Source organism: Typopeltis vanoorti, chromosome 2 (assembly GCF_054136105.1).
Source record: "Typopeltis vanoorti isolate ZY-2024b chromosome 2, IOZ_Tvanoo_1.0, whole genome shotgun sequence".
Taxonomy (NCBI): Eukaryota; Metazoa; Arthropoda; class Arachnida; order Uropygi; family Thelyphonidae; genus Typopeltis; species Typopeltis vanoorti.
In genome coordinates, this window is record NC_143550.1 from 22,763,620 (window position 1) to 22,789,743 (window position 26,124).

Below are 26,124 nucleotides of genomic sequence, written 5' to 3' on the forward strand. Positions count from 1 at the left end.
TGTTTAGACAGCTAAGTTTGGCAAGTGCAAGAAGAATGATTGTTATGGAAGATTTTAACTACAGTAGTATAAATTGGAGAGAGGAAGATGCATGTAGCAATAGTGGAATGGAATTTCTAGAATTCTTGAGGAACAAATGTCTTAGGCAACATGTAACAGAGGGAACAAGAGGTTTATGAGTTTGGGATTTGGTTATAGCATCAGAAGAGTTGATAATAACTGAGATGACATCTCTCCCACCAGTTGGAGAGAGTGACCAAATGGTTTTGACTTGGAAAATGAATAGACATGCAGGAGTATCAAAGAGACGGGAACTTATGTGTAATTATAATGCAGGTGATTATATTAGTCTTAGACGTCAACTTCGGGAAGTTTCGTGGAGGGGGGAATTGGAAGGCCGGGATATCATTGGTGCGTGGGAAATTGTGAAAGAATATGTGTTAGCAGCAATGGTAAGTTGTATACCACGAGTGAAGAAGAGGACACAATTGGGAGTAAAGTGGATGACAAACAATATTAAACAGGAATTGCATGCGAAAAACAGGCTATGGAAGAGATATAAGGAGACAGGTGAAGAGAAGATGCATGAAGAATATAAGACATAGGCCAGAAGAGTGACTATTGTGGCAAGGAAAGCGAAACTGGAATATTAAAGGAGATTGGCCCTAAGATCCAAAGAAAATCCTAGGGAATTTTTTAGCTATGTGGCCAGTAGGAGGAGAAATGACTGTGGAAGAATGATATTGTGGGATAAAAATGGGAATAGAGTGACTGATGCAGAGGACATAGTGGAATTGTTCAATGACCACATTATTGGAGTATTTCATCCTGGAGGAGTCGGTTTTAATGCTAGAGGGATAGGGCAGGTTCAAGGTTTAGAGGTACAGGAGGAGTGTGTGTTTCAGATACTGAGAACTCTGGATGTCGATAAAGCTTTTGGACTGGATGGTATTTCACCACGAGTTTTAAGAGAATGTGCTAGGGAACTGACAGTGCCTTTAACCTGGCTTTTCAATGAAAGTCTGGCATCGGCAAAGGTGCCCAGGGAATGGAAGGAAGGTAAGATAGTGCCATTGCATAAGGCTAGTAACAGACTGGAGGTGTCTAATTATAGATCAGTCTGTGTGTCATCAGTAGTTGTTAAGATCTTGGAGAAATTAGTGAGGGACCGTATACAGCACTGGGCAGATGAGGGTAATGTTATCTCTGAGAGTCAACATAGATTTGTGAAAAGACACTCTTGTTTTAGCAATATGCTAGCCTTTTATAATAAAGTTACAAGAACATTAGATGAGGGAAAGGCATATACTGCAATTTTCTTAGACTTAGCAAAGGCATTTGACAGGGTGCCACATGATAATCTGATATTTAAGTTGCAACACATGGGTCTGGATGTCAGATTGGTCAACTGGATTCAGGATTGTCTATCTGATAGGTATCAGAGAGTTGTGTATTGTGGAGCAGTTTCAAGGAGACAGAAGGTTACAAGTGGGGTCCCACAGGGCTCAGTACTAGGACCTATATTGTTTAACCTTTATATCAATGACATTGCCAGTGGATTGCAAGGCGATATTCAGTTGTTTGTGGATGATGCAAAGCTGGGAAGGATTATTAGTAATAGTGCAGATGTGGTAGCCCTGCAAGAGGATTTGAATAAGCTAGATAGATGGGCAAATGAATGGGGGTGTCAGTTTAATGCAGCAAAATGTAAGGTCTTGAGGTTTGGGAAACATCGATGGGATGCTGCATACTCTATGGGAGGAGTTATACTGGAGGAAGTTGGGGGGACATATTGCAAAGGAAACATCGATGGGATGCTGCATACTCTATGGGAGGAGTTATACTGGAGGAAGTTGGGGGGACAAGAGATCTGGGGTTGATGATTGATAGAAACCTGAAGTTTAGGGGACATATTGCAAAGGTGGTGAAGGTAACACAGAGGATTGCTGCAATTATGAGAAGCACACTGACCTGCAGAGATAAGAGGGTTATCATTCCATTGTATAAGTCTCTGATCAGACCACACTTGGACTATTGTTCTCAGATTTTGTCCCCAGGATTTGAAGGGGATAAATTAACTGTGGAAAAGATACAAAAATGGTCTCAGGACTGTACAAGGATAGTTATGAGAATCTTCTGAGGGAATGTGGACTGCGGAGTTTAGCAGATAGAAGAAGGAGAGGTGATATGATTGACACTTTTAAACTGTTGAGAGCTGGTTACAGGGTCGACACTGGGGAGTTCTTTTGCTTGGTTGAACAGCGGGAAGGAGTGATGACAAGAGGCCATCCCTGGAAGTTACGAAAGGAAACTGTGAGCAAGAGGGTAAGGAGTGGTTTCTTTGTGTGGAGGGTGGTTGAGCCGTGGAATGCATTGCTTGATGGAGTGGTGGGAGCGAGAACGGTCAGTGAGTTTAAAGAGTGGTATGATAGACTTTGTGTTTCTCAGGGGGGGGACCTCCTCTCGATGAGTCCTGACAGACTTTATGTCTTAGGAAGGACCTCCCACGATGAGTCTTTTGACTCCATGGAGGCCTGAATAATAATAATAATATTCAGTTTCTGCCTTGTGCCTCTTCTACAGATACTTTGGGACAGTGCTCTGCTGAATTGGCCATTATTATTCCCCCCACTCTCCTCCAAAATCATTAAAACAAGAGCTGCTACTAACCAACACCCTTTTACAATCCATGTTGAAACTCACCAAACCAACTTCACTGCCTCCTCTTTCATTCCATCTACTTCTGTCCTTTGAAACAGTCTCCCCCACTCTGCCTTCCTCAAAAATTAGAACCGATTCCTCCTTTCTTTTAGTGTTGCATGGTGATTGATCAGCATTCATTTTAGAAATTATGGACTTTACAACCATGTTATAAATAATTATTTTAATTCTCTGACGTTTTGACCTTCATATTAAAGTCATCATCTGGAGTATATACAAATATACAAGGACAAGCTGAGTTACATTTCACACAGCAAGCTAAAGAAGCAATGATTTGATCACCAGTTATTCTGTTAGCATGACCTCTAGTGAAAAAAATAAAAAATAAAAATACAGATAAAATTAGAAATTAATTATATATTTAGAAACTACATCAAAGCTAAATTCTATTTAAGATAACATGGGAGAAACATTCTTTCATATAGATAGATAGTTTTCTTACAGTAATAACAATGATGTCCTGTTTTTTTCCATGGCCATCTAACATAACAATTGTCATGGTAAAAAATAGGACATCATTGTTACTGTAAGCAAACTATCTATATGAAAGAATGCCCATGTTATTTTAAATAGAATTTAGCTTTGATGCAGTTTCTAAATATTTAATTAATTTTTAATTTTTCTGTATATATATATTTTTTTTTTTTTTCATTCCATCTACTTCTGTCATGGTAAAACTAGAGGTCATGCCAGTAGAATAACTGGTGATCAAATCATTGTTTCTTTAGCTTACTGTATGAAATGTAACTCAGTTTGTCCTTGTATATACTCCAGACGATGACCTTAATATGAAGATCAAAATGTCAGGGGAATTAAAATAGTTATAACACAGTTGTAAAGTCCATAATTTCTAAAATGAATTCTTCTTGCCCACACATGGTATTGATATGCTGTAGGTCATGTGGCGTTTCGTGTGTGGATCAGATATACATATACACACACACTTATACTTAAGAAAACTTATACACGAGGTGTGACAATTTAAGTCCCAGAATGCATCTGTAAAAAACTGACATTCAGAACTATATTAGTGGCTACTGTCGCTTTCGACGTAGCCCCCTTGTGCATTTATAGGCTGGTCCCATTTTTGGAAACAGGCAAACATGGCTGGAACTCTTTCTGGAATACTCGAGTTCCTTTATCACATTATGCTGGATATCAGTGATGTCAGAAAATCTTCATCCTTTAATTTTGAAAACAGCCAGAAATCACAGGGAGCTAAGTCAGGTGAATAAGCAGGATGACCTAATTCAGTAATCAATTTTTTGGCCAGAAACACTCTCACGATGAGCACACTATGGCTTGGCACATTGTTGTGATGGATGATTCACTTTTCAGGTCACAACTAGTCTTATTCTCCGAACAGAATCTCGTAATCTTTTTAGCACCTCTAAATAGCATTGTTGGTTGACCATTTGTCCATGTTCAATGAATTCATAGTGGACTATCCCCTTGTGATCAAAGAAACACACCAGCATGGTCTTGAACTGCAGATGTGACATGCATACTTTTTCCGGACATAGTGAACTCGGTGGTTTTCCACTGCATGCTCTGGCATTTTGTTTCAGGATCATGTGTAGGATCGTACTGGAAGCAACAGGTTTCATCACCCATAATTACTCTTGGAAACGTGCTTATTTGCAGAAAGATCAGTCCCAACTTGAACTCGTTCTGTTCATCCATCAAGATTCGAGGCACAAACTTCACAGAAATCTTTAGCATACCCAGTTCTTCTATTAAAGTTACCCTTACTGTTTCTCAATTCATTTGCAATTCATCAACCATTAATCACCTGTCAGACCATACCAAATCTCGCACTCTGTTCACATTTGTGTCTGCCATTTTTGTTTTTGGTGGCCCACTTCTGGAGTTGTCATTCACAACTTCTCACCCACCTTTGAATCTCCTATGCCACTCAAAGACACTTGACTTTTACAGAGCATCCACACCATATGCCACTTTCAACAGCTCCAATAGCAGTTTTGCCAATTTACACACAAAATTTGATGTTAACACACTGCTCCAAATTTCAATCGCACATTTTTATGCCAAAGTTTACACACAGATGTCTATTGTTTTTAGCCAACTAGCAAATGGCTCTATCAGCTTGAGGTTTACGTATGCATTAGTTAAAACGTGTACAAAGATGATTACTCACATGGCTCCAACCAAATCACCAATTAAATTGTCATACCTTGTGTGTGTATATATACAGTAGCATACAATAATCAGTTACATTTGAAAAGTATAAATCGATAATTTTAAGATACAGTGGAATACTGTACTTTTGCTGACCAAAATGTAAACTTCGATTAAAACTGTCAATGATGTTTCTCATCATTTTTTTTGTCTCACCAAGCTAACAATCTCTGTTTTTATCACTGTCAGTTGAGGCTCATGCATATTAATGTCTAAGCAGTGCTTTATAGAAACAAAGCATGATTGTTCATTTGTACTGAGCAACAAGAAACAAGCACTGTAATCTTGACATAATACAAATATAATTGTGGAAGTAGAAAAGAAAAAAACCGAGTTTTTTTTTTCAGAGATTTTACAGTATTGATAAGAATGGAATTTTTTAGAAAAAAGGTAACAACCTAAAAGGGAATTTTTTCTGTGAGTTGTAGGATAGAATATAGACTATTCAATGTTAAAATGGCTTCATACTTATTTGTTGTATTATAATGAAGAGATGAAAAGCAATTTCTTCAGGATTGATTATAATAAAATTATGGAGACAACTACTATGTTATAGTAATAACTTCAAAAATAATGCTTGGTGCATATTCAGTTGAAGGTATTACAGGTGAGAGCAATTAGGCTAATTAATGACTCCACAGAATTTGTTTCTCCTGTTTGCATTTTTCTAGATATTTCTATCGTCAATCTTCATCATAGTTGGCATCACTAATTTCTCCACTCTTTTAATTCTGTTAAATTACATAGTAACTACTAAAGGGCTTTTTGCAGTTACTACCAAATTTAAATTAAAGAACATTTTTATCTCTGGTTTCTTCTTTCTCATCAACTTTCTTGCTATTCATAGTACTAGTATACCATAGGGATTGAACAACCTTTCACATGTAAGATTACCATAAAACAACCTGTTTATCAGAAGAATTATGTGACTTGAAAAAGTTCATGCATAGTTTCTGGAGCAGGTTTTCTGGTTAGGTATGTTCAATAAGAAAGGTTGTAAACCTTTCCTGGACATTTGTTCTCTTCAGTGCGTGTGGAGGTTTAAAGTATCTAAAAATGATGGAAACTCTTTAAGGGACTAAAGTTGCTTTTTTATATTATTCTTTAAATTAAGTGCTAACTTATCAGTCATAAGCTTTATGGTGCAGCATCTTGTCTTTATGAATATGATGTTGATTGGCATTTGATAAACATTCCTTGTAGCATAATAACAATTTTTCATCAAGATGGCTTTAATGTAACAGTTCTATTCTTTTTCTTTATTACTTCAGATTGAATGAATATGCTTTATCGTGGTCTATAAGATACCTCTCTCTCTCCTCTGCAGCATAATGATATAGCTTTTCATGTAGCTATGCTAATCTTTTTTTTATGCCCTCATTTCTTAATATCTTTGCACAGGAGAAACAAGGTATAAGCCATACAACAGCTACATAAGAAAGTTCTTATATGAAAAGGATGATATATATTCTGACAAAATGTAACAAGGAACAAGTACCAGCACTCACAGTCAAGTAATTTGATATAGCTGAAATGGTCTGTGGGAGGCAACAATAAACTTACTAATAATGTCATATATGAGGGTGGTCTGAGACGTTCTTGGCTTTGACCATAGATGGCAACACTATCAGCAAAGTTTTTTTTTTCTAAGTTGGTACATCTGTTATAAGCATCCATGTAAAATTGCAAATCTTTCTATGAAGTAGTTTGTTTATACAGCTGTCTGAAGCAAAAGTATTGTCTGTAACCCTTGAAATGGATAAAATTGAGTATCATGTGGTTATAAAATTCTTTATAAAAGGAGTTTTAACGCCAAAAGAAATTCATTTGAAGTTCATAAACGTTTATGAACCTTCTTTTCCTTTTTTTTTTTCTTGCTGAGACTATAGGCATTTCAAAAGGTGTAGGATATATTTTGCATTAAGAATTGCAAATGAAAAAGCTTTGCACAAGATGGGTGAAACGATTGCTCACAGCAGATCAAAAATTCACTCTCATGAAAATCTCTGAACAGTGCTTGGAGCATTTTAACAAGAATAAAACTGATTTTGTGCATTGATTTATTACTATGGATGAGACTTGGATTCACCATTACACACCAGAATCCAAACAGCGGACAGAAGCCAGTTGTTCAGCACCAAAGAAGATCAAGTCGGTTCCATCAGCAGGAAAGGTCATGGCATCGGTGTTTTGGAATGCTAAAGGCATTTTGTTTATTATCTTGAAAAGGGTAAAACAATAACCAGCGAATATTATTCTTGTCTTTTAACCAGACTAGACAAAAAAATTCGTGAGAAAAGATCCGATTTGCAGAAGAAAAAAATTATCTTTCATCAGGACAATGCACCTGCCCACAAAGGTGTTTTGGCAATGAGAAAATTAAGGGATATGCTCTATGAACTGTTGGAACATCCACCCTATTCCCCCAGATTAGGCTCCCTCTGACTTCTATCTCTTCCCAAAATTAAAACTCCTCCTCGCTGGTCAGCGTTTTTCTTCAAATCAAGAGGTGATTGCAACTGTAGAGGGGTATTTTGCAGATCTTACTGAGAACTATTACAGGGATGGGATAACGGTGCTGGAGCATCGCTGGATTAACCACCTTACTGACCATTATGGATCAAATACGCATCCTCATACACTTCATATCCATCATATATTTCAATATAATATCAATGGTATTGCAATTTTAATATGCACTTCGCATCCATAGTAACCTGGACGTATATATATACGTGTTGGCTGGTAGAGTGGTTAAGGGAGATTATGTTGAAAAATAAAAATAATTTTGAAATTATAAATTCGTTTTTTCGTTGCTAGGCCGAGAACTTTTCAGACTACCTTAGTATGTTGGTTATCCATAATGGTATTATGTAAGGAAATTAATAACATATTAATTAGAAAAAAAACTTAATATTTTCAGTATTTTGACATCAAATTGCTGTCATCATCACAAAATAAATTGATATGTTCACACAGGCCCTACACACAGTAACCATTACTGGTGCAGAAACAACAAAGGTAAGTCTAAAGTCATAAATAGTGTCCCCCCAGTGGGCTGGATGAATGCTTCCTGGATTTGAGACTGTTTAATACAACCAAATTTATTGATGTTCAGGTAGTTCCTTAAGCCTATAGAGAAGAAAGGCAGAGAAATTAAAAGTAATATTGGTTGAAACAAATGTAACAGGAATTGTTATTAGAGACAGAGGAGTGTGAGAGAGTGTTGTAAGGTATAACAGCAGGCAGCTAAGAAGATCAATAATTATAAATGGTATAATAACTAAGATATGTAGTTAGGTGCATGTATAGGATAAATTTGATGGCTGGAAGTTTATTTTTCACTTGGTTAGACTATAATAAATTTAGTTTAATCTTTTATCCAAGTATAAGCAAACAAAGTTTGCGCCTGAAAATATCTTCAGGACTGGGGTAAGGTAGTGCAACACCAGGCAACTCAGACAAAGGTGGACAGTTCTCATCACTCCTTGGCTCAGTATCTCCCATAATGCAAAGCACATCTTAAGGATAGGGCCACTACCCAGACCGGTTTCAATCTTTATTGGGGTCTCATCAGTGGGAGGCAGACCCAAACGTGGAGGTACTAAGGCAGAAGCAATAGGAGAGGTCTTATTTACCTATACAGGTTGCCAACAGGTGTACCACCTTATTATTGAATTAGTCTGGATTTAGATAAAGATGTTGGAAGTTTATTATTCACTTGGTTAGACTATAATAAATTTAGTTTAATCCTTTATCATTTAGGATTAAACTAAATTAATTATAGTGAAATACCATGAATAACCAAGTGAAAAATAAACTTCCAACATCTTTCTCTAAATCCAGAGTAATTCAATAATAAGATGGTACACCTGTTGGAAACCTGTATAGGTAAATATGACCTCTCCTATTGCTTCTGCCTTAGTATCTCCACGTTTGGGTCTGCCTCCCACGAGACCTCAATAAAGGTCGAAACCGGTCTGGGTAGTGGCCCTTCCCTTAATGCATATTTATACATATCCAAGGAGATGTGTTTTGCATTATGGGAGATACTGAGATAGGAGTGATGTTAGCTTGCTCCACCTTTGCAACGAGTTGCACCACCTTACCCCAGTACTGAAGATACTTTCAGGCGCAAACTTTGTTTGCTCACACTTGGATAAAGGATTAAACTAAATTTATTACGCATGCACATATTGTCTTGACATATTGACCAAAGCAATAATTTTTGAGAAATGTTGCTTTGTCACTATATGCATGTTGTGTATTTTATGTATATTAGACAATCTGGAAAAGATTATATTAAAAAAATCTTAACTATTCCCCCTTATTCCCCCCCCTCTCTTATGCTAGAAAACAAGATGATTCCTATAGTCTTCTTTATGTCCATAGATATGGGTGTTCATGTGGACCAGGTTGCTGAATGTTATTGCAGTTATTATTAATAATATTGCAGTTCTGCAATAGCAGTATACATGTCCTCAAGGAGATGTGCTTTGCATTATGGGAGATACTGAGACAAGGAGTGATGAGAGCTTGGTCCACCTTTGCTCGGAGTTGCACCGCCTTACCTCAGTCCTGAATATTTCAGGTGCAAACTTTGTTTGCTTACATTTGGATAAAGGATTAAACTGATGGCTGTTGTTGAAAGGAGAAAAGAGCACGTTATGACAGGGAAAACAAGAATTAGAGTTGGGCTATGAGGGCAAGTCTATTAGGGAAGGTATAGGGTGAATGATGGAGGTATGGAAGAGTACTGTAGCATAGCCTCATTTGGAAAAATGTATTATGGAATGATATTGCGAGGAGGAAAGAGGCAAAGCAAACTCTGTACTAATTTTGTGAAGTGCATGCCTCATGTACTCTTTGTACATGAGGCATGCACTTCACTTGGAATATGCAAATAAGCTGTATATTTAAATTGGGTGGTAGGAGTGTATGGTATAATTTAAACGCAGTTATTGGGAGTTGAGTAATCGGTGACTAGAGCGATGAAAGCATGAATATACCTGCAGTGAATGGGACAGGATTGAGAATGATTAGCCTCTGATAAATAAGAAAGTGGAAAAGCAGCATATATAATTTAAATAATTTAAACGCAGTTATTGGGAGTTGAGTAATCGGTGACTAGAGCGATGAAAGCATGAATATACCTGCAGTGAATGGGACAGGATTGAGAATGATTAGCCTCTGATAAATAAGAAAGTGGAAAAGCAGCATATAATAAGTGACAAAAAAATAAATGATCTATGAAAGTTTCGTAAGTTGACCATCAAAGAAATCAGTAAAAGTGGTTATAAATTGCATAACTAAGATATGCAGGTGGATGTATCAGATAAATTTGATGGTTGATGTTAGTGAGATGTGGATGATAAAAGATACTGATGGAAATAGAATAAATTAATATAGCACTTTTTCAAAAGAAAGGAAGAAGAAGAAAAGAAAAGTTTGGTATTACTGATATCAAAAAAGCTGCATCTTCTCCAAGTATGGGTAAAAAAAATGGTAGATTATTGACTATAAGGCTAATGTTAAGATGAGATGAGCAAATATACCAGATTGCAGAAAGGCTGGGAAATGTAGTGTGAGGTTTCTAACATAGTCATAGGTAGCTCAAGCTTTAACTGGAAGTAGAAATAACATGTGAGTAAAGAGAATGAGGTCCTTGAGCTACTTTGGGATAACTACTTTATAAAACATGTGAGGAAAATGAAAGGAATATGAATAAATTATATTCTTATTACATAGGCAAAGTGGATATTAGATCCAACATTATTTCCAAGACAAAGGCTTATAGAAACTATGAAAGTTTCATAAGCTGACCTGAGAGCTTACAATCCTCGACATCCCCAAGTTGCTTTATTTTGCACTACTTAAATGACATGAGTGCTGCCCAAGTGTCCATATATTCACCTTTTGTTAGTGTGTTTGATAAAGGTTTCACTTTATGAAATGCACTATCAAATTTTAACTGGTTGTTTCTCTTCAGAGACCAAGCAAAAACTAAGGCAACTCGGGATGCCAAGGATTGTATTCTTGTAAGCACTCAAGTCTACTTATGAAACTTTCATAGTTTCTATAAGCCTTTGTCTTTGAAATGTTGGATCTAGTATCCACTTTGTCTATGTAATTTTACATTGCCAAAATGAAGCCTTATTGTTGTTCCCCTTAGTAATTATATTCTTGTTTTATCCTTTACCCAAGCAACAGCAAAGTTTGCATATGAAGTATCTTCACAACTAGGCTACATGCAGGCTGTTGACCTCACATCAGTTGCTTTAGTATGATATCTCAATAAAGGTTGAAACCAGTTTGGAGAGTGACCCTTCCCATAATGCATAGCAATATACACATCTGAAAGAAAGTGTTTTGCATTATGGGATATCGAGGCAATTGATGTGAAGTTATTAGCCCTATATACTAGTAGCCTACTTTGCAAGCATTGTTTGTTTACCTGGATAAAGAATTAAACAACAATCATTTCTTGGCAAGCATAATAATTTAGTTTGTAATCAAATTAAAAAAAAAATTCTAAAAGGAACACAAATGTTGGATTGAATAGCAACATATTATGCACTGATAGCAGAACAAGTCACCACAATGCTATCAGTGACAGTTATGTAGTTTTTACATGGAGGATAGCTGGCTAGTAGCAAGAAACTAAACAAACACAGTAAACAAATGAGTGACAATGTCTGACTGCAATCCTGAATTTAGTAGGAAAAAAAAGTGGTCTGATATAGATTAGTCATGATATTATGCAAAGAAAGGATGTTATAAAGGGGATTTTAAGAGGACAGTACTCATGTGCACAAGGAGTAATAAACTTCAGTTCAGAAAGAATAAAAAAACCCACATAATTTTGCAGTTATGTGACTACTAAAAGAAATGCCAAATATTAAGGACTGACTTTAGTTTCTGGAGATGTCACATGCAGAGATGAAGATGTAGTACAAATGCTCACTGAATATCAGTGTATTTCATTTACTAAAATAAAGAGCCAAAAGGCTTCAGTTCAGCAATACAAATTTATTTAAATCAAGTGGATATATTAAATCCAACATTATTTCAGAGCTGAATGTAGAAACAATTCTGGTCAAACTACACACGAAACTTTCATTGTTTCTACATTCAGCTTTGAAATAATGCTGGATTTAATATCCACTTGATTTTTTTATATAAAAGTGTATTTCATGTTGGAGAATTGGAAGTATTACTGAATACAAGAAGAGAGAACAGTCTAGAAAATGTTAGGGAATGTTAACGTAAGTTTGATGTTAAGGCATTAGTATTGCATCATCTCCAATCAGTAAGAGAATGTGCAGTACATTTGACATTGTTCAACAAGTTTTGTTCCTGTTACCAAACTATAGGTTTGAAAGAAAAATAGTGACAATATATAAGCAGGAATCTAAATCTGCAGATGTTTATGCATTGGATGGACAAGAATAAGAATCCTTTTCAGCATGGATTTCTTAAAGGGCAGTCTTGTTTCAGTAATCTGGTTACATTCTATAATAAAGCATTACTTTTATCCAGTAGGATAGAAGTAATGCTTAAATGTGCTTTCTCTACATTTTAATGTGGAAAAATCATATATATATATTTCATCAAATGCTACATGACAATGCAGCATTTGATATTATTACAAGCTTGGATACATAGACAGTTTGCTAATAGAAGATAGCGAGTTATGCAGGGACAATGTTTATCCTTCTGCTTTAAGATACACAGTAATTTTTTTTATTATTTATTAATAACTAATGTTATATATATAGGGTGATTCTAAATCATTGTCAGGGTTTCTGTGGCCTAAAATTTTCAAACCAGAAACAACAAAATAAAACTGCTTACAGAATATGAAAGTGTAACTCAAAAAAGGTTTTATTTGACAACACTGTACTTGCCGCATTGAAGTCTGGAAGATATTAAGACATCAAACTTCAAAATGGCAGCTTTTTAAGAGAAAGCAACATGTGTACTTTGGTTTTTCAAAACAAAGTCCATTATCACAACTCAATATCATTACTCAGTATGGAAAACATCCACCTTCAGATAATGCTATCCAACATTGGTTAAAGCAATTTCAAGTGAGTAGTGTTCAGCACCAAAAAAAAAGAGAAGGAAGACCAAGCACCTCAAAGGAAGATTTTCCTTGAGTCCAGGAAGCATTTTATTGAAGCCTACAAAAAATAAACTAGAAAAGCTTCTTTGCAGTCAGGTATACCACAAATGACTGTTTGGAGGATTGTTAATAACCGCCATCAACTCCATGCTTAACAAACTTCAGATTGTTCAGGCTTTACAGCCGGACAATAAATTCTGCCATTTACAATTTGCCCAAGACATTTTGTCAAAAGTCGAAGCTGATGAAAAATCACCTTTGGAGATGGATTTTTAGATGAAGAAATGTTTTGCATATCAGAGAGGGTAAATCATCATAACTACAGAATATGGGGGATCAGAAAACCCTCATGCCATTCAAATATTTGGAAGAAATAGTCCAAAGGTGAATGTCTGGTGTGCTTTTTCATGTTCGGAAGTTTTGGGGCTCTTTTTCTTTGCAGAAAAAACAGTGAAAGTGGTGAACTATCTGGACATGCTGTGTCTGTTATCCCAGTTGGAAGATCATCAGCTAAATGCGGTGTTCCAGCAAGATGGAGAACTGCCACATTGGGCTCTTATTGTCGGAAAATTTCTTGATATGCATTTTCCTGGGTGTAGGGTTGGGCATGGTAAACCAGTTCCATGGCATCCATGCTCACCTAATATTACACTGCTCGATTTCGTCCTGTGAGGATAAGTGAAGGACATTGTTTACCAGATCCCTGTGACCTCCCTCAATGAACTGAAAACCAGAATTGTTGCTGCAATAGAAACGGTTATACCTCAAATGATAGCAAACACTTGAAGGGAAATTGATTATCACTTGGACATCTTACATGTCACAAAGTGCATGCATGTTTTAGCATTCTGCAGTATTTCTTTGGTACTAAAACATTTTGAGTTACACTTTCCTATTCTGTGAGCTATTTTATTTTGTTGTTTCTGGTTTGAAAATTATAGGCCATGGAAACCCAGAAAATAATTTAGCATCACCCTGTATATTGATGATTAGTTCAGAGTGTGAGAAAAGATATTCAGTTCTCTGTAGATAATGCTAAAATTAGGGATGTGATGTTGCTATAAGAGGATTTGAAAAGGCTGCAACCTTGGTCAGATGCAAGGGCAGTCTGTTATTACCTTAGTAATATGTAAGATCATGCACTTTGTTCTACTAAAGGAAATGGTTGGAGGTGATATAGGGTTAATGATGGATAGGGATTTGTTCAGAAAATTGCTTCATAATATGAAGGACATAGACAAGTAGGGATAATGAGATGATGGTACCATTATATAATATATTAGGTCCCATCACAATTTCTATTCATATATCTGGTCACCTGGAGATGTGCATGACAAAAGAATTATATGGCATTTATACTGGAACTCTCAATAATTTCAGCAAAACCAGAAATCTTAAAAGCATAATAATATACATATGTTTTGATGTGCAAGATGAAAATGCTTCTACCTATGTGTATCATATTAGTTAACTCATCTTTTGTTCAAAGGACCTTTATGATTATTTGCATCCCAGGTGGATTTTGAATCCAAGTCTTACAAACCAGAAGACATTTTCGCTGCTGACTGAACTGCAAAAGATCTACTCTTCCTGATTATTAATTAACTTAAGGAATTCACAATGTACACTAAAATATAAATTAAATTAAACTTTAATATATATTTCCAATATTTCAGCGTCACGTTGCCATTCTTCAAAGGAACTCAAAATAAAGACACATGCATGCAGGCACTACACACAGTAAATGAGGACGAAGCTATTATTTCTCCCAAAAGTTCTGATGGTGCCCCCTTAGTGGGCTATGTAGGTATTCTTGGCCGCTGGGCTGAAGATCTCCTGCTGTATGTCGCCCAAATTTGGGACAATCTCTTAGAAATTAGAGCTGAGGCTGATTCCTTGAAACGTCTTTCAAATTTGAACTTCCTATGGTGTATTATTGTGGCTTTCTTCCACTGTATTCTGTGGAGTGTATCCAGAGCATGGTCAGCAAGACCAGAATGGCTATACTGGTGAAAACAGATGTAGTCTTTACTGTTTGTAGTGTCTGCATGTATGTGTCTTTATTGACACATACATGCAGGCACTTTGAAAGGACCTTTTGAGTTCCTTTCAAGATGGCAACGTGACGTTACCAAAATATTGGAAATATATATTAAAGTTTAATTTATATTCTAGTGCATGTTGTGAATTCCTCAAGTTAATTAATAATCATGTATAAATCTTTCTACGAGAATTACTATCATCCACGGAGATTCCATCGCACGCAAGGCCTGCCAATAGGGTAAAATGAAGCTGAAGTTATCAAAACAACTGAATCTTCTGACCTTCCTAAAACACTGCTGGGATAATCAGGTAATCCCAAATTGTGTGAAATTAATCACCATTTCTTTTCACAAAAGGCTCTCCGAATTTATAATCACACCAGCTACGCTCTGCAACACGCATGTTCTCCTAGCTGATGCAAACAAAACTATTCGGGTGCTTGAAGAGCTTTCAAACACATTAAATCATGAGCTTTGGTCAATTTTATATGACGTCTCGTGCACTGCAGGGTCGACATATCAAGAAATTTGAGAAATTAAAAAAGAACTTGCCCTCCTAACCAAAACCGTAGTCACCCTTTCTTCAGTTACCTTGAAGCCTGCAGCACTCATCGTTCTTTCACGTGGCCACAACTTTGCCATTGCTCCAGAAAAATACCAGCCATAGATATAATGATCCAGATTGAACGCAGGATCTGCCAACAACATTAGACTGGATGTGGCTTGTGTTCTCACCAAAGCAAGACCACCAAATACCAACATACCCAATAGTGAATATAAAGCCCTGCAGGAAATGAAGAATAACAAAGAAAATAATCACCAAAGCGGATAAGGGAAATGCCACCGTAGTATTCAACCAAACGGACTACACAGGTAAGCTTAATGCTCTATTATTAGATTGGGCTACTTACCTCCCCATTGAATACAATCCCACCAACTCACAAATTAGAAAACTCCAGGCTCCTTAAGGTCACTTCTTGGCCTGTAGAAGTTACTAACAAATTAAAACCGTTTAACTCTATACCCCCCCCCCATATATATTGGCTCCCAAAAATACATAAAGAAAATGTGCCATTAAGTCCCATAGTGGATGGCATTGATTCCCCCACATACAAATTAGCTAAACATTTGGCCAAAGCACTCACATACTATACTGGCAACACACCATCACACATAGATAACTCAGCCCACCTCAAAGCCAGCATAGAAAACCTTACACTCCAACATACTGACATAATGGTCAGTTTTGATGTCTCCTCCTTATTCACAAATGTCCCACTGAAGGAAACCTTAAGCTCATCCAAGCCAAATTTCCTCCAGATATCTCAGCCCTATTTCAGTTCACAATGAACTCAGGCTATTTTGTTTGACAGGGAAAATTCTACAAACAAATAGAGGGGATAGCCATGGGTTCACCACTCTCCCCACCCTTGGCCAATTTCTTTATGGAGACTTTTGAAGAGAAAGCCCAACAAAAACCAACCATATGGCTTCACTGTGTTGATGATGTGTTCGCCATTTGGCCACATGGCTCTGATACACTCCTCTCCTTAACACACTTAAACAACTAACACCCCCAAAATCAAGTTCACCCTGGAAAAAGAGGAAAACAACAGCCTCCCTTTCCTAGACACACTAGTCACTTGCCAGCCTGATGGAACCTTGGTTTTCTCAGTTTATAGAAAACCCACCCATACAGGGAGATATATTCACCAACAATTCCCCCCCCCCCCCCTCACAACAATATGGAGTTATTAAAACACTATACAACAGGTCTAAACTAATCTGTTCAAATAACAATGCCCTAACCACTGAACTAAATCATATCCTCACTTTCTCAGCCAATGGCTATCCTCCCAAAAAATATTGAAACCAGTAAACCACAACCCTACCACTCTTCACAACAAGGATTACTCTAAATCCATCACCATTCCCTACACCTCAGAAAAAATTACAAAAATCTTAAAGAAACATAACTTGACCTCTTGTAACAGACCATACAGAAAATTGGTATCCCTTATCTGCTCCACTAAAGACCAACCACTTCCCCTAGACCTACCTGGTGTATACTAGGTCTCTTGCAGCTGTAAGCTGTCCTACTATGGCCAAACAGGCAGGACAGCGAATATCAGAATCTCGGAACACAAGGACTACATCCGTTTTCACCAGTATAGCCACCCTGGTCTTGCTGACCATGCTCTGGATACACGCAACAGAATACGGTGGAAGAAAGCCACAATAATACACTGTAGCAAGTTCAAATTTGAAAGACTTTTCATGGAATCAATCTCAGCCCTAAGAAACATACCAAACCTCAATAAATTTGTTGCATGAGACTGCCCCAAATTTGGGAGACATACATCAGTAGACCTTCTATGTAGGTATTCAGCCCAACGGCCAAAAATACCCACATAGCCCACTAGGGAGCACCATCAGGACTTTTAGGAGAAACAATAGCTTCCTCACTTCGTCCTCATTTACTGTGTGTAGTGCCTGTGTCCATGTGTCTTTATTTTGAGTTCCTTTGAAGATGGCAATATGCCATTGCCGAAATATTTGAAATATACATTAAAGTTTAATTTATATTCTAGTGTGATTATGAATTCCTTAAGTTAATTAATAATCATGTTTAACCAACGTATAAGCCTTTCTACGAGAATCTACTCTTCCTATGTGTTTATACAGGGTGTTCGGGATAAATTTGACATATTTATAATTAATTATATTTTTCCGTAAGTTACATGTATTAACACACACTTCTCTTCATTTAAAAGTTTGGACCCTTCTTCATTCATATACAAGATGTCAGAAAGGATGGATAGCTGGAACCCACCCGAATCATGGAAGAGAATAACTTGTATCATGATGATTCGTGCCCGCCATCAAAATAAGGATATTACGACTGCTGCCCAATGCTCCCTGAATATAGTAAAAACAATCAGACATGAACTAGAGACTTGCAATGGTGACTGTGAGGATGTAGCAAGAAGAAAGATCCCTAGCAGACGATCTGATTGCGTTCGTACAGCAGAATTCCTCGCAAATCTGCAGGAACAGGTGTTGAAGAACCCTGGCATTGGAATTCGGGCTTTGTTCGTGGAGTTGCTAACTGTAGTCAAGCCCTGGATAACAAGGGTAGCCAATGGTAGGCCGTATGTATGGCAGCAGGATTCGGCCCCTTGCCACACCTCTGGGAAAAGTCAAAAATGGTTGTCTGAAAATTTCTACGACTTCACCAGTCCAAATGTTTGGCCTCCAAACTCCCCAGACCTTAACCCCATGGATTATTTTGTATGGGGCGCAGTTGAAAAAGACACCAATCGCACTTCCAGTAATACAAAAGCCCAGTTAATGGATAAAATTAAAACAGTTTTTGCGGCCCTTCCCAGGGAGACTGTAGCATCAGCTTGTTTGAGGTTCCGAAGCAGAATTGAAGCTGTGATCGATGCTAATGGTGGTTATTTTGAGTAAATCTTGTTGATAGTATTGTAATTAACTCTGCCTGTAATGTTTTTTTGTCAATTCATTAAATTTAATAGATACAAAGAAGATTTTCTTTTTCCTTACGAAACTGTCAAATTTATCCCGAACACCCTGTATGTCATTACCACATAAGCAAATTGGTACCACTCATGTTATTAGTCACACTTTCCATAACTAATAACTGTCACATGACTATGGAGCATTATTTTTCTTTTAATACCTCTGAATCTTTGACTAAAACAGAATTTGAAATAGTTAAGAAACACTATATTCCCAAAGAAGTGTGAGATCAACAATAATTACAGTACACCCATGTTATGTGCCTGATTGGCTAAATATATTCCTTTTGCACTATCCTCCCCCCATTCAATAGTTATGGATGTCTGTGCAAGTCTTAGGGCAGTAGTGCATAATACCTGTCATCTAGTAGGAGAGAAGTGAAATATTCCAAGTATCATCACCCTATTTTGAATTCTGAAATAGCTTGAAAAAGCTCCATGTATGGTCCTAGAACTAAGGTCCAAGATGATCTACCTTATGGTAGTCCACTAGTGGTACAAAATGTGCAATAAGTTTCCAACGTCTGCTGAATTTCCTATAAAAATAACATCCCTACTACATAAATCATTGCTCTTAAAGGAGATTGATTACCAAGACGGAAAAACAGATGCTAGTATTATGCATAACTACTCAAACAATGAACAACCTCCAGAAAGACTACACTATATACTAACTTTAAACTTATGCCTCACTTAACACACAAATGAAAGTTTATAAGTTACTTTACAAATGCATCCTGGCTTTTGGGAATGTTTATTAATTTATGCCCCCCCCCCCCCCCCCCCAAAAAAAAAAAAAAAATTGAGATTCTTTAAGATCCTTAATCTGAATTACCCACTGTGGCTCGTAATGAATTTGACTGCATTATCTTACAAAATTTCCCTTCTTACTGGCAACACCCATTCACACTTCAAACCTATTACAGAACTGTTAATTTAAAATATTCTGAATTACTGGTCAGTGCTGATGTTAAGTACATAAAAAATGTCAAACTTATTTACTCTATATGCCAGTCAGCATGTGCACTGATTTTCTCATGATCAGGAAAGATTTCTATCTTTCCTGGTCATGAGTCCAAGAACGACTCAGAGTATCAATGATATTTATAATAATTATAATAATAAATATCTCTGAAATTTACAGTACAGGATTTATGTAGATTAGAATCACTCGTTCATGATTCATTATAACTATGAGGAACCTAACGATGAAAGCAGCTTAAATGATACAGTTTTCAATTTTTTTTTTTTTTTAGGCTCGTCCTCAAGATTATGCTCCTGAATATTTAAGTCACCAGATGCCTGTATCATTTCATAAACACTGGATGGTGGATCCTAGGGAAGTGTACGAAAGATGGCTAAATGAAGAGTCAAAGAGGATACACACTGAGCTATAACTATTATACTTGTTTTGAAAATAAATACATTAAAACTGAATACAAAGTATTATTTTAAACTTTTATGGAGTCAAAAGGCATACCATTCAAGGTGCAATCACTTTAGCCACCAAACTGTAATTTTACTTGCTTTACATACTTTAACTACCATACCACCCTTGACACGTACAGGATGTAACAATTTAATCCCGGAATGCACCTGTAAAAAACTACGTTTTTTACAGGTGCATTAATGGAACTATACATTAATGGCTACTGTTGCCTACTTTGAAGGTAACAGTAGCCACTAATGTCAGCTTCAAAGTAGTCCCATTGTGCATTTATACACTGGTTTAGACGGTGTTCCCATTTTTGGAAACAGGCCTGGAACTCTTTTTCTGGCATACTCTTCACATTTGTCTTTTCAATATCAGGTCAAGACTACTGAAATATCTCACTTCACTTTTTTTTTTTTACCTCTATTCTACAGTGCTAAGTCAGTGTTAGTGTATTTCATTAACACTGAAATACACTGACTACTGAATATACCAGCAAGTTTCTACCATCTTGACATAATAAATTTAGTTCAATCCTTTATCCAAGTGTGAGCAAACAAAGTTAGCACCTGAAAGTATCTTCAGGACTGGGATAAGGTGGTGCAACACCAGGTGACTCCTTGCAAAGGTGGAGCAAGATACTATCACTCTCATCTCAGTATCTCCCATAATGCAGAACACATCTCTTTGCAGATATGTCTAATGTTATGCATTAAGGGAAGAGCCACTACCCAGACTAGTTTCGACCTTTATTGAGGTCTCCTCAGTGGGAGCTAGGCCCAAGTGGAGATACCAGGCAGAAGCATTAGCAAGGTCATCTCTACCTATAGGAGTTGCCAAATGGTGTGCCACCTTTTTAATAAATTACTCTGGATTTAGAGAAAGATGTTGAAAGTTTATTTTTCACTTGGTTAGAATATAATAAATTTAGTTGAATCCTTTATCCAAGTGTGAGCTAGGAAGATTTGGTCATCTTTCAACAGGATCAGATCTAACCAGGGCAGATGTGGCTACCTACTGCATAAATGGAGACTATCAGACCACCCTTATTGCAGCTGTTCCCCGTGGCCCAGACGATCATTCATATTGTGGATGACTAGGTTTTTTACTTGGAGAGTGGTGAATGAGTGGAATAAGCTTCCAGTCTGTTGTGGATGCTACGACCGTGAATGAATTCAAGGCAAGGTATGATAGATACTGTGTCAATGTCAAATAGTTGTTCTTGACATGATGTTAGGGCCTCCCTCGATGAGTCTGTCGACTCCTTGGAGTTGCCCAGAACAATAATAATGACTGCCCAAGGCACCAAAATTTCATGGTGGTGGCCTCCAGGACATTCACGAAATGACAGATGAGGCCCTGGATTGGCTTTCTGGTCTGGACATTGACCTGTAGCTGCTTTTGCCATTGGAATAATAAATTCAGATGGTCAGAATTTGTCAATAAAAATAAGCTGGTCAACGGCAAACTTAAACCACATGAATAGATTGTAAAGATTTTTATACATTTCAGAGTGGAGTTGCAGCAGTGAATATTTTCTACGTGTTCTGTCCCTTTGTATTCAATCATGTTAATGGCATGATTGAATCAAAACATTGGAATGGCTCAACATTTAATAATTCAGAATAGCAAATTTCCATAAAATCTGTCTTGTTAGAGTCAAGGAATAGTTTGTGTATGGACAGGTAGATGAATCCAACCAGTGCTTATACATTTGGCAAAAGACACCTAAAAAGCAAAGAAAAAACATCACAGTAAAAGGTTAATATGATATAACTCATAAATATAGCATATTGGGCAGATTATTGCATACTAGTAAGCATACCCCCCCCCCAATAGCAATATGACAAATGATATATACTGTATTTAATATACTAATTATAAGGAAACATCATACATCTCAAAATATTTCTTTGTACTTTACATATATATCTTTAATCAGAAAACTAAAAATAGATACAACATATTGGCCACTAAATTAGAAACTTTTATGCAGATGTATGCAAATCACTTACATAGCATATATGCAAAATACTTGGTCACATGCATCGCATATTCTAGGCAAATGTTTAAGAATGCTACCAGTCAGTAATCATCAGTAGTGTTGATCACAATGAGTAAAACAAGGGACCTTTCAGAGTTTGATAAAGGGCTTATTATGGGTGATATCCCAAGTGTTTAATCAGTGGAAAAATAACTTACATTGCTTGTCTAAGAGGTGTTACTGTAGTCCTAAGACAGTGTCAAGAATGAGATCACCATTGACTAAGAAGAGTTATATACAGACAAATAGATCTTCCTGTGTACAGCAATTGACCAAAGAATTTACTGAAGGCCATTCCTGAAACATCTAACTGAACTATAAACAGGGAATTGAAAAGGTTTGGTATTGGCAGTTACATGCCTATACATAAAATAAAAGTTTCTAATTCAGTGGCCTGTATGTGATAAAGGGGTAAAGTAATATTATGCAGAAAAAGTTTGGTAGAGACCAGGCAATTTCCACACATTATGAAAAAATTAACTCCAAGTACTGGAATAATGCCTTTGTTGATTATTAAAATGTCCCATACTTCAATAACAAAAATATCTGTAAACAAATGCTACAAAGAAAATACACACCAGTTGTCATAAAACAAATTTATTTGAAGTATCTAGAACAGTTTCATTTTTCACACAAATACAGTTTCCTTTAACATCATTTAAACCAGTTATCTACAAAGAGAAAGTACAACTAACAAATATCATAAATGCTGAATCTAAATGTTTTAACAATCCACGTAACAAATCTGATAAGTTAGCAAAGATTATAAACTAAATGCTTGATCGTCTACACATGTACATCTTGCATTCTCAGGGTTCATAACAAGAGGTAGGATTAAAGCCATTATGACTTGATACTATTATATAACAAAATATTGCATAACACACATACTATTTACAGTGAATCAAAGAAAATTACAGCACCTTGTCTTCTAAGAATTAAAACTGCTGTTTACTACATACTGAGACACAGATGTTAATTCCTTAACACGACTGTTAATAATCAATACTAAATATCTCAACGCATCAACATCATCTTCAGAGCACGTGTGAGTGGGTGAAAAAACTAATTACCAATTCATGTAATTACAAATGATTCCTGCTGAAACTTTATGACAACCATACACATTCAGTTATCAATATGTGGGTTCACCAATCATTAATATTAACCTTATCCAATCTCAAAACCTTTTTATGAGTGTCTAATGAATATAATATTATGTATGCTTTTCCAGGAAGTATAAAGACTTATTGCAAGAGGGTCATTTTAGTTACTCAAACACCTATCGGATCATTTCCTGAATACTAGTATAACGACTTATTTCAATTTTCAGCAACTCTACAGTAGTCATACTATTATGCATATGTGATCTGGTGATGTGTGTAACAGTGAAATATGAGAAGGAATTACCACTGAACTAATTTTTTCTAGCATCTGTAATGTTACCTCCTATTATGCATAGTGATGTTAAACATCCTTCATGATTATAATTTCACTTTTAATAAATGAACCTCTTAAAATTGTTTTTCACACTTAGATCTGAATTTTTCCAATCCTTATTTTGCATGTTTTCCTAACATGAAGACTTTGATATGGTTCTCTGTAAGAGAGCCTATAATATCTAAAATTCGACAAGTTAATTTTTTTTTTAATTCTAATTGCAAAATTTTATTTGGTTTATAATATTTCCTTTTCAGCAAATTGAAAACATTCTTTTTTGGATTTGTTCAAGTATAAAATTAGGAAAACCAAACCAATAAAACAGAACTGATTCATTTTTGAGGTTACTTACTCCAAATTATCCACTTGTTATAATCCCTTCAATATCATTTAAAATCGCTCTTGTACAATGTTTTCTGATGTGTAACATGATGAGGAAAGAAAATTTTGCAATTTTTTTATATAAATATTTAATCAAATCAAAATAAATAAAACTGTAATTAAAAACATATGACTAAATATTAATCTTTCAGAATTTTCATGAAAGAGTGGATATCAAAAGATTTCTAATTTCTGTATTATGAAATCAGATTCAAAATTCACAATTTCATTGGTGTTTAATCCAAGGCAAGAAAAATACATAATTTAATCTGACAAATACCACAGATAAATGAAGCATACATACCCAAATTGTTATTAGTATGCATTTTGAAACTTGTTCAAAGTATTTATGTTTTTCTTTTTTGAAATATAAAGTTCGTGGGTTAAAAAAAAAAACTACATGCATATTACAAATAATTACGAACTGGATTCTTATTTAGAATTGATATTAAGTCTTAAGCAAGCATAGACTGTCAATGTTGCTCAGTGCTAATGGTTTCAGCATACATACATACATCAGTTAGGTTATTGATAGTACTTTAATCCTACTCAATTATGAACCCTGTAGTATTTTAAAGGCACAGATTATGGATGCGATAAGGTATGGCAAATTTTATTAGGAGCCTAGCTTCAATAATTTAACAAAATATAACAGAAAGAAGAGTTGTTTTTCTTTTAAAAAACATTCCCCCCCCCCCCACTTCTGAACTGAGTGTGTGATTACCCTTATGGCTGACATTTCCACTAGTTGGGGATGAAAGGGAAAACACTGTAATGTTAGAAACTAAAAACATCCTCCCCCCCCCCCCCCCTCACAAAAAAAAAAAATATAGCAACAGTAGTAAAGTAGATTATGTAATCATAAGAAAACAGGCAGCTTTCTAATTAAATTTTAAGTACAACCCATGCTTCTAAAAAATGCTGTGCAAATGTTAGCTGCAAAAAATAAATAACATCTTAAAAACAAACTATTACATAATGACATCATTTCAAGTTCCACAATATAATTCAATGACACCCTCTTCCATTTTTTTTTAATAAATATCACAATTGTCAAATAATTATGAAATAAAACACTATGTCAAATGTAAAGGTCCTCTATTATATAATATTTTAAAAAATACATGTGGACAGATTTTCTTGTATTCATAACAATTTATTTCACCATTTGAAAACATAACTGAAATCTAGAAGTAAAAATGCTTACTAAATATCACTGATATATACAAAAAATAATTTCTACTTTACGTAAAGCTAATGCAAATGTCTCATTCTCATTATAAAGAAACTACCTAAGTTAGGTTTATTACCCTATCCTCCAGAAACATTTTGAGAAACATATGCATGTTAAAATAGGATACCTTACCCTATTCTACCACTTGTTTCAAAACTGTGAAAGAAACAGAACATAAAATGATGTCATAAATTATAATTCTTCATAGCATACTACAATACCACACATGAGAAAAATAAGCTCTCTCTTTCTATATATATATATCAAATGCAACACTTTTTAATTTATTTGAGCACTATAAAAACTTGGAAACACAATATTTGTGTGACTTTGCCAATTTTCTTTACATCTGCAACAACAAACAGCTGCTGCCACTTTTCAAGTTCACTGACAATGGTATGTCAGCAAGAAGGAAGGCGGGATTCATGATGAAACTTAAGGAAGAGTTACAGTTGGTGTTCTACCCATTGTGCCACACCTCGACTGACTAATTCACGGTTAATGAACACATTCTGTAAAAGATAGAAGAAAAAAAGAAAGAAGTGATTCATAATGAGAAATGGTTAAGAAATGCAATCAATGTTCACTTTTCTATAAATGCCCTTCAGTTCTAGTAAAAAGTATAATTCATTCAACTGAAAGAATAAGAACACCTTACTGCATGAAAACAATGCATACTATCAATTATAGATATAAAGCGCATGTAGCAAGGAGCTAAAAAAAAAAAGTCTTATGCCAATATTTTAAATAACAAGGAAGCCTAAATACACAGTGAACTGTTATAACAAAATTTTAGGTGCCAAACAAATGGTTATAGCAAGTCTGCTACACTGAATTTCTTTTGGAATTGAGGCTTACTATAGGGCTTCAGCAGAACTTTCAGTACATCATTATACTAAGTTCACTACAGTATACTTTTCATACTTTTAGATGATACTTTTGTCTTTACAGTGCATAACATGAG

The 26,124-nt window shown here is 35.8% G+C and overlaps 2 protein-coding genes across 5 annotated transcripts in view; one reads left to right on the plus strand and one right to left on the minus strand.

Moving 5' to 3' along the window:
- Positions 1-20,065, plus strand: part of LOC150108871 (beta-1,3-glucosyltransferase) — a 310,372-nt gene extending 290,307 nt beyond the window's left edge. For both annotated transcript variants that reach the window (XM_090403934.1, XM_090403942.1), the window contains one exon: positions 19,886-20,065. In XM_090403934.1, the coding sequence (XP_090260060.1) occupies positions 19,886-20,026 (141 nt within the window). In that variant the 3' untranslated portion in view covers positions 20,027-20,065. The remainder of the gene's footprint in view (positions 1-19,885) is intronic.
- A 2,604-nt stretch (positions 20,066-22,669) lies between these two features.
- Positions 22,670-26,124, minus strand: part of LOC150108872 (uncharacterized) — a 222,416-nt gene continuing 218,961 nt past the window's right edge. For all 3 annotated transcript variants that reach the window (XM_090403956.1, XM_090403964.1, XM_090403974.1), the window contains one exon: positions 22,670-25,672. In XM_090403956.1, coding sequence (XP_090260082.1) covers positions 25,607-25,672 — 66 coding nt within the window. In that variant the 3' untranslated portion in view covers positions 22,670-25,606. The remainder of the gene's footprint in view (positions 25,673-26,124) is intronic.